The sequence below is a fragment of the Musa acuminata genome, chromosome BXJ2-6 (assembly GCF_036884655.1).
Source record: "Musa acuminata AAA Group cultivar baxijiao chromosome BXJ2-6, Cavendish_Baxijiao_AAA, whole genome shotgun sequence".
NCBI lineage: Eukaryota > Viridiplantae > Streptophyta > Magnoliopsida > Zingiberales > Musaceae > Musa > Musa acuminata.
Window position 1 is genome coordinate 13,610,428 of NC_088343.1, and position 12,547 is coordinate 13,622,974.

The window sequence follows — 12,547 nt, forward strand, 5'->3', positions numbered from 1 at the left end:
ATCATCACGGTGAAGTCATCTCGTGTTGAGTAATGCTGCAGGTCGAGGTCGATGCCATGACGAGTCTCAATTGAACCCTACACATCAAATCAGGTCAAGGTGGGCAGTCGAGGTCCATTTGCATAAAATCTAAAATTATATGGTCACAATGATTTTTTTCTTTTTCCTAATTTCTTATTCTCTTTAGTGGGTATTCTAATTTTTCTTTTTTCTGAAAGTGAATTGGGTGACAATGACGTACGCATCCACTTGCATCACGATCACATTTTTGCTTTTTGCCCCGCCCTTCTCGTTCTTATCTGTTCGACGGCGCCGTTTCCACCCGTTGCACAAAAGGCTATGAGGTGGTTAGAAGACGCGTGCGCGCTTTTTATTGCCCTCGCTTCCTGCATTCGTCGTCTAATCGCCGAGGCGGAGGCGGGTCGGTAGTAGTTCGCTTGCGTAGGAATAGCGCTCTGCCGTCCCCATACATTTCACCAACCACCACCTGGGCCGAGATCGTTCGCCACCAGGTCAGTTTCCTCCGCCTCTTCCGTGATCGTCGTCGATCAGTTCGTGTCGCGAGACTAGGGTTTACAGGTTCCTTGATCGATGCGTCGATATCAACCAAACCACGAAACCTCTGCTGCTTTTGTTGTAGTTACTTTTGTTTCTTGAGGATCGTTGAATCCGGTAGAATAAATATCTTGTAGTGAACTCCCAATTATTGGTGGTTGCTAGTGAAACGGGAGAGCAAATGGCTCGATAATCCTTATTTTAATTCAGAATAAAAGGGAACAGAGATTAATTTGACATGGTGGGAGTTTCTTGTGCTTCGGATTCATTTTTATTGTCCTGGAGCCTAATATTGATCTTTTCTTGATTGTAATGGCATTCCTTTGTGATCCTTGTACTCAGGCCTCTGGATCGTGTGCACTGATAATTGCTGGCTTGCTTTTGTTGTAACATTGAATCAATCAGATCTATTGTTCTTATCTGGATTTCTATGATGATGGGGACTACAGAAATAGTTCGTCATGCCATATTTGGGGCTGCACCTGCCCATTCTTTTGCTGGTTTTTTTGCAAATACTCCACAATTAGATGTCCACTCGAAAGCTCACGGGAAGTACCGGAGGAGAAGTTCTTCATTTGTTTCACGATGTTCCGTATCAAGGATGTCGAATAATTGGTTCAGGGATTACAGAGTCAGGAACATCAATGACCAATCACGGTCTTTGAAATGCCAGTGCCAGCGAGTAGACGACGCTGATGGAATGACCAGCGGGGATGCCAATAGGACGTGGTTCACGGAGTCTGCGAGTCAGGCAAACCAGATCCTTGGTGATCTTAATGGCCAGAAAGTTATCAGTTTCGAGAATGGTTCTGTCATGCCTAACAATGAAGCATCCAATCATTCGTCATACAAGACAAGAGGAAACTCTATTGAGGATGAAGCATGGCGTCTTTTACAGGATTCTGTGGTTTATTACTGTGGCAGCCCTGTTGGAACAATTGCCGCAAAGGATCCATCTGATAGCAGTAGCAATTGCCTAAATTATGATCAGGTGTTTATTCGTGATTTCATACCTTCTGGAATGGCTTTTCTTTTGAAGGGAGAATATGATATTGTTCGCAACTTCATTCTTCACACTCTTCAGCTACAGGTAATTCTTTCTGCTGTCATCCATGATTGTGATTTGAAGTGTATGTGGTTGGCCATAGGTTATGCTTTAGCATGACCGTGATCTGAATATGTGACCAAGAAAGTGAGCTAGAAGTTTCATGTTGTCTTTAGTCTTTACAATAGCTATTGACAAAAGTAGCACAAAAGTCCTAAATTCAGAAAGGTGCCAGGGTTGCTTTCATTTTCTTATTCAGCACCTAATTCTCATTTTGTTGTTTTGCCAGACATCCTTATTTTCCAGGTTTTTCCCCACTTTTTTCACCCTTATAGCACTACAGTTTGATTTCTGACTGTGTGATGTGGTATTCTCTGGTAAAAATCTGACTTTTATGGGTGATTTCACTTTTGCTGATAATTTTACCTATCTGATTAACTCTGAATATTATTTAGCTTTATTCACTTTCATTTTCTTTTAGTTCTTCCAGTATATCCATTTCTTGTTGAGAAACTTTATCATTTTGACACAGCACCTCTTGGTGGTGACTTTTCTTTCAACATTTTTTCACTAGCATCATATATTAGCATGGTTTTGGACTCATTACTTATCTAAAAATGAAGTTGTAGGACCGACTTTATGGTTCCACATTTCACAGAAAAATTCGAGAATTTTCCAGCATCACCCAAAAATCCTATAGGCTTGTAGTTAGTTTAACATTGTAAATTAAGAATTTAGGAATAAGGACATTCATATTATGGTGTTTGGTGGCTGCATATACTGTTTTGTAGATATCTTCAGTTAAAATTTGTTTCTAAATATGTAGAGCTGGGAAAAAACAATGGACTGTCACAGTCCAGGCCAGGGATTGATGCCTGCTAGCTTCAAGGTGAGGACAGTTCCACTTGATGGCGATGATTCTGCCACAGAAGAAGTCTTGGACCCTGATTTTGGAGAAGCTGCAATAGGACGTGTAGCACCAGTCGATTCAGGTGTGTTTTCAAGTAGTGCTGCATAGCTGACAATTACCTGTAAATTATTCATTAGTACTTAATGGTCTCATGCTGCACTTAGTGTTGATAAGAGGTCTTTTGCCCTTTGCTTTAGTTGGGCCCTATGTTGGATGTTATTTTATTGTGGATGTTTTATGGGTTTTATTCAATTTTATTTTTGCAAGTGTGCTAAGTATTGGCCAAGTGTTAAAGATGCTATCATTTTCAACTGTAGGGTTATGGTGGATTATACTACTACGAGCTTATGGAAAATGTTCTGGTGATCTCTCAGTCCAGGAAAGAATTGATGTGCAGACGGGCATTAAGATGATTTTAAAGCTTTGTCTAGCTGACGGCTTTGACATGTTCCCAACATTATTAGTAACAGATGGTTCATGCATGATAGATCGACGGATGGGGATTCATGGCCACCCTCTTGAAATTCAGGTTTGGCCTCTATTATTATAACATCTATTTTTTAAATATAAGATCTTATACCTTTATATATTTTAAAAAAAATTATAAGACAGTTGTGAGACCAACAATGCTTTATGGATTTAAGTGCCGAATAATTAAGATAATATATACAAAAAGTTTGTGTTGTCGAAACGAGAATGCTGAGATGGATATATCGAATTACTAGAAAAGATAGGAAAAAAAATATTTTTATTTGTGAACAATTACGTATTGTCTCGATAGAAGATAAGATGCGAGAAAATCTTTTAAGATGGTATGAGTGTGTTTAGGAGACATTCGGATGCGCTAGAAGAAGTAAAATTATTAATGTTAGTGGTATGAGTAAAGGTAGAGGAAGACCTAAATAGACCTTAATAAAAACTATATATAAATAAAGATATAAATACTCTTAACTTAACTAAATATATGGCTTTTTACATATCTCAATGGTGGTCAAAGATTCATGTAGCGAACCCCAAATAGTTGGGACTTACGACTTTGTTATTGTTGTTGTATACCTTTATGCATTTGCTTTTTCTTTTTCCCAAAATCTTTCAAGGGAGGAAATAAGGAACATGACGTTGGCAAGCCATTTATGTCAGAATCTTCTGGGAATATGCTTGGTAAAGGATATCCACATATAGTTCTCAATGTATTGAATGGATGACATATCAGCACCTTCCTAATGGGCTTTTTTACATTGTTCTTTAACTGCTGCAGTATATTTTATTTTAGTTCATGGATCAGGGATGTATTTAACTGAGGTTTGAATGTGCCAGGCACTGTTCTATTCAGCACTTTTAAGTGCTCGTGAGATGCTTGCACCAGAGGATGGATCAGCTGACCTTATTCGAGCATTGAATAACAGGCTAATAGCATTATCATTTCATACTCAGGAGTATTATTGGGTCGACAAGAGAAAACTTAATGAGATTTACCGATACAAACAAGAAGAGTATTCTTATGATGCTGTGAACAAGTTTAACATCTACCCTGATCAAATTTCTCCGTGGCTAGTGGAATGGATGCCTGATAAAGGAGGTTATTTCATTGGAAACTTGCAGCCTGCTCACATGGATTTCCGATTCTTTTCTCTGGGAAATCTGTGGTCTGTAGTAAGCAGTCTGGCAACAACACATCAATCACATGCCATTTTGGATCTTATTGAGGCTAAATGGTCTGATTTAGTGGCAGATATGCCATTTAAGATTTGTTATCCTGCTCTTGAGGGCCAGGAATGGCGAATTATTACTGGAAGTGATCCCAAAAACACGTAAAACCTTAAGATCCATTGTAGGTTCTCCCCATTTGAGTTTCCAGTTCCTTATGTTAATCTTTGATTCTACTTTTTTTTCTGCAGGCCTTGGTCATACCACAATGGAGGTTCATGGCCAACATTGCTCTGGCAGGTAGGAAATACACCTCTATCACATTTTCAGTTTCTTTTTTTTAATCTTCGGTGGTAACATTAGTTTGTTTGGGATTATTTTTGTTCTGGCTGCATTGATGTTCTTGGCATTAGCCTGAGATCTTGTACATATTTATGATATGCATATAAATAGCTGACTTTTGCTGAGTTTGAATATGAAAACCTATTGTAGTGACAACAATATAGCATCAAGAAGGCATCTTATGCATTATCAAGGTGGGTCCTCTAATAAACATCTTGCATCCATCGATTACTGACGGTCATTAAAGTAGCCAGATTGGTCTCCAGAGATATTTGGATAATGGATTTTATAGAAAGAGTAATTCTATATGCCGAACCTCGTAATGCCTATTCTCTCATTATTATGGCCTGATTTCCTCACAACTGCTTTCAGGCCCTCATGAATTTGGTATATTAAGAACCACATTCCACCTGTTGAGATTTCATAATGCTTGAACCCTGTTTTGTTGGTGGAAATAGAGTTGTTGCAACTTGAGAAGATCCTTAAGTTATATTTGTCTCTGATTCATTTGTTTCCGAGAGATGATCTTCACATGAATAAACTCAACTTTTCATTTTTTTTGGTGTGTTAGTGAATGTTAAAAACAATCTAGAGCTGACTTATCCTTCCTTGATTGTTGTAGCTTGCAGTTGCATGTATTAAGATGAACAGGCCAGAAATTGCTGCAAAAGCCATTGACGTTGCAGAGAGGCGCCTAGCAGCAGACAAGTGGCCTGAATATTACGATACCAAGCGAGCACGATTTATTGGGAAACAAGCTCATCTGTACCAAACTTGGTCGATTGCAGGTTTCCTGGTGGCAAAGCTGTTGATTGAAAAACCAGATGCTGCCAGAAACATTTGGAATGACGAGGATGCAGAGATTGTTAATGCCTTGAATATCATGGCTGATTCCAACCCACGAAGGAAACGAGGCAGGAAAGTCTTAAAGAAAACCTATATAGTATGAGAAGATGCACAATTTATTTTATTCATGGAAGAAAGTTGGCTGAACTCATAGTTAGCAGCTTTGCTGCAGTAGCTTCATGTAGCATATTCAATGAACTAGGTAAGGCCCATCATTTGTGGCATACAGATAGATCTTATTATATTGTACCATATTAATCCCTTCATGTTAGCATTTATTTTCCCCATACTTGGGGCATGGTGGCATAGGTCGTTATGATGTATGAATTGTGATGATTATATAGAAGATTTATATCATACCATCAATCTTTTCATTTTTGCAATGATTACTAACATTTTTCTCTGAGGAAACAGCAAGCTGACTATAACACTGGCAATATGGTCACAAAAGCTTCTATTGTCATCGTGGCAGTATTGGCACCTTGCATCTACGTGAAGATTATTGGACCAAGCAAATGATCTGATTCTGATTAGAGATGGGAAGTTGCTCTTCAGTAACTTGGATGATTTGATTCATTTCTTAAACATAACTGCCTGTATGATTCTTTTAATATCCTGTGTTGGTAACAACAGAAGTTTTTATTTGATCTATGGATGCATCCTCGTCCGATTCAAAAGTTATAGTAATATTTATCTAGACTCGTCCTCTCCTCTCCTTTTATTTTTTATAAGATTATTATATCCGATATATTAGAGACGGAGGAGAAGATAAAGAATTATAATATCTCATTGATTCACATTACTAAGGGGAGATGAGATAAGATATAATCTTTTAATAATATCATGTATCATTGTATTATGTTTTTAGTTCTTATGATATTATGTTTATTTATGGACCGAACGAGAGTATAGGGTCTAGGATAAATAATTATGAGTGTCGTTCTCATCAATATCATCTCTTGAAGAATCCTATTATAATTGGACTTTCTTTCTCTTGATTGATAATTTATCATATCTTTTATTGATTGATTACAAACTCAATCATTATGTTCTTTCAAACACTTAAAGTCCTAAGTGAATGGATCAACAATCAATATAATAGAACTCAAGTTTTTAATTAATATTAATTATTTTTGGACTCTTTTTCTCTAATCATCAAATACTTTATATCATAATACATAGAGATACAACAGTACTTGTCATTCTTAGAAAAGAAAACTACTCTGATATGTTCCAAAGTATTTTTAGTGATTTAGCAATTGAGTCAGACCATGCCAAGTTCTGAGATAAAATTTTATAGTCATAAAACTTAATTAGTGACCTCAAAACATATCACAAAATCAACTTATATTATTAATAATATAATAACATATTATCTAAACAATTTACAAAATCAACACTTAAAAATACTATCATTTCAAGCCAATCTAATTTTATATATGAGTATATAATCCTTCATCCCTTTCAGATATTTTACTTTTTTCTTTATAGTCTTTTAGTATTTTCATTTCTAGGTAACTCTAACATCTATCTAGTATTTTAATTGTAAAACTAATATCTGATACGATATAGGCTTGAGCATATAATAGACTTCCAACTATGCATAAAGAATATTATTTATCTAATTGTTTCTAAATAATTTTTAAAATAATTATTTTGATTAATTTTTTTATTTATGATATTTATTGAATTTACTAAATCTTTTCAAAATTTGATCAATATATCCTTTCTAAGACAGTCTTAGTAATCCTTGAGATCTATTCCTAAATATCTCAATGCTAATGATATAAGATACATCATTCATATCAATCATCTTAAAATTCTCGATGAGAAATTTCTTAGTTTAGTATAATAAACCAAAATTACTACTAGCAAGTAAAATATTATCTAGATATAAAATTAATATAATAAATTTGCTCTTACTAATATTTAGATATGACTACTAATAAATAGTATTTTTCTTAAATATAAAGAAAGTAATGATATTAAGAAACTTTATATATCATTATCTAAAGACTTATTTAAAGTCATAAATGGATTTCCTAAATTTGCATATCAAATTTTGTATTTCTTTTATTTTTTTGAGAATTGTTTAGATTGACCCGTATAAATCTAAATCCTCATTTAGAAAACTTATTTTTATATCCATATGATACAACTCAAAATCATAATGAGCCACTAATATCATAACGATTTTTAACGAGTTCATTTTAAAAATTAAAAATATAAAAAATATCTCGTTATGATCGATGCATTCTTTATGAGTAAAATATTTGATTACAAGTCTAGCTTTTTTTAAGTTCGATCTTGTTATTTGAGTTATATTTATTTAATAGACTTTTTTTTTATAGTAATTGGACAATTGGACAAGTTCTTAAACATCATTTTATTCCATTAATTTTAACTATTTTTTTATTATATCATACCACTCTTAAAAATCTTACTTTCTATAACTTATGAAAATAATGAGAAATCTAATTGATTCATATATAATCTGATTCTTATAAATATATAATATAATAATTATAGATATTCTCAAAATTACCGATTGTAATTATTCTATAAATTCATCAACAATTGTTGGGAAACCGAAGAGAGCATCATATGTGTTGTTAGGATCAAGAGCACTAAGAGAGGGTGGGGGGGCGCGGGGGGGCGCGGGGGGGGGTGAATTAGTGCAGCGGAAAACTTTCGACAATTAAAACTGCGTTCGTACGATAAGAGCGATTTCGATAGAAAAACCGATTTGTAAATCACTTTAACTTGTGATCAAGCAAGATGCAGTTAAAGCAAGTCTATGAAGGCAGTTTGTAGTTACGATGAAAATTAGAATGTAAGCGTAAACTGAAATATGATGTTCGTACGATAAAACCGATTTACGTCTAAACGCCGATTCAGAAAATACTGAACTTTGAAACACGATCGTAAATGCGTAGAAGGCAGTAAGCTATTGAGGAGGTTTGCAGTAAAGATAATATGCTCAAAGTAAATGCAAACCGAGATTTAGAGTGGTTCGATCAATCTTGACCTACATCCACTTTTAGCTTCCTCCATCGACGAGGTCACCGACGTCCACTAGAGGCCTTCCTTCAATAGGCGAAGCCAACCACCTTTTTACAGTTTCACTCCTTTTGACGGGCTTAGGAGACAAACCTTACAGAATTTTCTTTCATCTCTTGACAGATCAAAACTTGGAAGAAAAGAGGAAGGAGAACTTTTAAATCATACAACACTTTTGAGCTCTAAAAATCACAGAGTAAGATCATGATTTCAGTGGTTTTTGGTTGCTATTTTATTGCTGAAAGGGTGGGGTATTTATAGGCCCCAATCCAGTTTGAATTCCGAGCTTAAAACTGTCAATTCCCGGAATTCCGGGGTCTGGCGGTTGCACCGCCTGGCAGAGCTCGGAGACTGAGCCTCTAGGTGGTGTCACCTCTTGTCAAGGGCGGTTGCACCTCTTGCTAGAGCTCGGAGACCGAGCTCAGGCGGTTGCACCGCCCAGCCAGAGCTCGGAGATTGAGCCTTGGGCGGTGCCATCGCCGACCCAAGCGGTGCCACCTCTGGCCAAGTAATCTGGGTCCGAATGGGCTGATCCATTCGGCCCAATTTAGGTCTGTCAAGGGCCCAATTGTCCCAAGATTAATTTAATGGGATCACCTCCCATTTCTAACTTAATCATCGTGCTAACTACGAATTTCTTAAGACATTTACTGCAACTTGCTTCGGTGAGTTAATCGCTTCTTCCGGTGAGCTTCCGTCGATCATCCGATGAACCCTCGGTGATGCTCTTGTGGACTTTCGGTAAACTCCTGGACTTGCGAAGATCCACTTGGCAAGTTCCGACGAGCTTCTTTGGCAAGCTCCTGGACTTCTCGGATTTGTTCCCGTAGAACCTCCGATGACCGTCCGAACTTTCGTCGAATTCTCGAACCCTCAACGTGATCATAGTCTTGACTCCGGCGCAACTCCTACTGCATGTCTTACTTTCATCATAATTAATCCTGCAAACTTATCTCAACATATGGATTAGATAACAAATGATAATTGACGTCATCATCAAAATTCGAGATTCAATAATCTCTCCATTTTTTATGATGACAATCAATTGATAACGGAGTTAACCTTAACTCCCCCTATCTATGTGTCATAATTGAGATAAGTCATTCTTGAATTCAAAGCCTTTGAATTCAAGAGACATATTGATAATTTAAAATCATTTAACCTTATTAATACTCCCATCATGATTCCCATCATGATGTATCCCTTTGAAAATGATGTATGATGTCAAGGCTTGACGTCCATTTTCAAATTTCAAATGTGGATGATGGTAATAATAACAATTCATCATATGGTAAGATATCAACATGTAAAATTTCAAAGTAAGATTTTGATATCTTAACATGATACACACATTTCAAGTATTTTAGCAATCATAGCATTTCATCACATGGTAAGATATCAACACGTAGGACTACGATGCAAGTTCTTGATATCTTCACATGATGCAAACATGACATATTGCTAATATGGCAATCATAGTTATCATTAATTCATATATTTTCGATGATGCAAGCATGGCATAATCATAGCATCAATTCATATATCTGCTTTTTTCAATATAATATGGCATTTATAGCATCAATTCATATATTTCTCCCCCTTTGTCATCAACAAAAAGGAGAACAATATAAACAACTTTTAAATATACATGCGATGCCATAAGTTGGTTCATGTCATTTATCTATATAGAGTGATAGGATATAAATTATACAAACATCTAAAAAAAAACATGACATGAAAATTATAGAGTGAAAACTTCTTCCTTTTTATTTGTTATTAGCTTTTTGCATGAAGGAGGAAAATCATTTGTGTAGTTCAAATCGATAGGATATTAAGGCATGCTTTACAAGGATCAAGATATTTATGTGAATCAAATCCTTACACATAAAAATATCTTCCTTTTATAAGAAGAATCATCAAATCTATTTCTCAAAGAGAATATTTTTCACATGATAAGTCTAAAAGATATGCATTTGCTAGATGATTCTATTTGTCAAAAATCAATGATGTGAATCAAACTATATGTGACATATGTTTATTAAGTAGAACAATGTATTCATGAAATCCGATTGGAATTGAAAATTTAATTTAACACTTTCATGCAATCGGACAAGACTATACAATCATGAAAACATGCTCATTGTTATGGAAATTTTTGTATTAATTTTCAACATGTTATTTTAGGCATGTAATGGCAATTAAGTGATTTGATCATTCAATCAATGAAGTTCGAATAATAATTTTAACAAGTTTATGCATTCGGACACATCAACATTCCTAATTCTCTTCTTATGAAATTAAATTATTCTTCACTTAGAGGTTTTGTAAAAATATCAACTAGTTGATGCTTAGTATCTATGAACTCTATGATTACATCATGATTAGTAATATGATCTCGTATAAAGTGATGTCTAATATCAATATGTTTTATTCTTGAGTGTTGAATGAGATTCTTTGTTAAACATATTGCACTCGTGTTATCACATTTAATGGGAATGTTTTTAAGATAGACTTTATAATCTTCTAAGGTATTTTTTATCCACACAACTTGTGCACAGCATGCACTAGCTGCAATATATTCAGCTTCGGTTGTTGATAGTGCAATCGAGTTTTGTTTCTTAGATGACCAGGAAACAAGGGAATGTCCTAAAAATTGATATGTTCCTGATGTGCTTTTTCTATCTAGTCTACACCCAGCAAAATCCGCATCAGCATAAGCAATTAACTCAAAATTTTTGGATTTTGGATACTATAATCCTAGATTTATGATACCTTTAAGATATTTAAGTATTCTTTTAACCGCTTTGAGATGAGATATCTTAGGGTTCGATTGAAACCTAGCACAAAGTCCTACACTGAACATGATATCTGGTCTAGTTGCAGCGAGGTAAAGTAAACTTTCTATCATATCCCTATAAGTTTTTTGATCGAAGCTTTCTCCACTCTCATCATTTTCATGGCTATGTTGCTTTCTCATATCATATTTACCAAGACACGAGGTTTTCAAAGTAGGCATTATAGAAATATTTAATTTCACCGTAAAATCCGATAATGAGATTTAAACATCTCAAAGTAACCCGGCATATTCTCACCAATTAAGTAACCATATCAGAGATTAGTAGCTATCAAGGCATTGTGATTATAAAGAGTTTACAACAACGTAATTGTTACAACAAGAGATGATAGCGTCCACATGTACATATACAAGCTTATTCAGGAGGTGGAAAATTAAAATGCCCAAACAAGGAGTCAAATTGTCGATGAATTTGCTGCAGCTCAGATAGGATTTGATCTTGTCGGTGTTCAAGCAGATCTTGTCTTTGTTCAAATCGGTCCATCCGAATCCCAATGTCTTCGATAGATGATACAGGAGGTTGCTCAAATGGATGTATTTCCTCAAAAGGACAGATCAGCGGAGATTGAGTGCCCCTAAAGACTGGTGTTTCGGGTTCTGGTTCAAGTTGAGGGGGATCGGTTCTTCTAGACATTCTAACCCATTTACCGTTTCTATAAACACATCTCAATCGGTGAAGTATATTTTTGTTTATTATGCTAAACCTATCTACTTTCATCACTTCTTCGTCGGGTGGGATTGGAATATCATAGGCTTTAAGTATTCTAGTGATTATACCACCATATGGAAGCATCATGTCTCTCTTAGATAGTTCTATCATGTTTTATTGGATAAAGTATTCAAAACAGATGTTATGTCCTTTCATGATCTAATACATGGTTCCTAATTCCATTTGACTTACTTCATCATGATGGTATTGTTTAGGGAGAATGATGCTAGTTAGGATATGATGAAGTACTTTAGTGTTTAGTGGTAGTAGATGTTCACAGCTTTTAGGAACTATCACTAAGTTGGGATTACCGAAAATTGTTCCTAAGGCTTCAACATATGTTGTCCCAATTGTTTCATTGTCCACGATCCTCTAAAATAAAGTCCTCTATTTTTTACGGGAATGCCGATCATGTCGCAAATGAATTTATCTGTAATGGAGATGTGTTGTCCTAAGAGATAGGTAGACATTCTTTTTTCTTCATCTACTTGTAGATTGTTGTAAAATAGTCTAACAAGTCTTGGATAGATGGTTCACTAATTTATAAAATAGGGAGTAGATCTAGGTTTGCAAACCATT

General features: G+C 35.3%; 1 protein-coding gene across 2 annotated transcripts; it reads left to right on the forward strand.

Moving 5' to 3' along the window:
- The first annotated feature begins 237 nt into the window (after nt 1–237).
- On the forward strand, nt 238–5,711 carry LOC135584089 (neutral/alkaline invertase 3, chloroplastic-like). 2 transcript variants are annotated; one of them, XR_010487801.1, is made up of 7 exons: nt 238–512; nt 898–1,645; nt 2,427–2,592; nt 2,828–3,039; nt 3,828–4,341; nt 4,409–4,457; nt 5,122–5,213. XR_010487801.1 is itself a non-coding variant. In XM_065112929.1 (7 exons), the coding sequence occupies exons 2-7, from the start codon at nt 986–988 to the stop codon at nt 5,446–5,448; spliced, it is 1,908 nt and encodes a 635-aa protein (XP_064969001.1). In that variant the 5' UTR covers nt 238–512; nt 898–985; the 3' UTR covers nt 5,449–5,711. The 2 variants fall into 2 exon arrangements, 1 of the variants encoding a protein (XP_064969001.1); XM_065112929.1 differs by having other exon boundaries at nt 3,828–4,321; nt 5,122–5,711.
- Nucleotides 5,712–12,547: the final 6,836 nt, after the last annotated feature.

What these genes read in the sequence shown, in the direction of transcription:
- LOC135584089 (XM_065112929.1), top strand. Translation starts at nt 986, where the DNA reads ATGATGATGGGGACTACAGAAATAGTTCGTCATGCCATATTTGGGGCT. An exon ending in TTCACACTCTTCAGCTACAG is followed by an intron (nt 1,646 to 2,426) that starts GTAATTCTTTCT and finishes CTAAATATGTAG; the next exon opens with AGCTGGGAAAAAACAATGGA. An exon ending in GGCCAACATTGCTCTGGCAG is followed by an intron (nt 4,458 to 5,121) that starts GTAGGAAATACA and finishes TGATTGTTGTAG; the next exon opens with CTTGCAGTTGCATGTATTAA.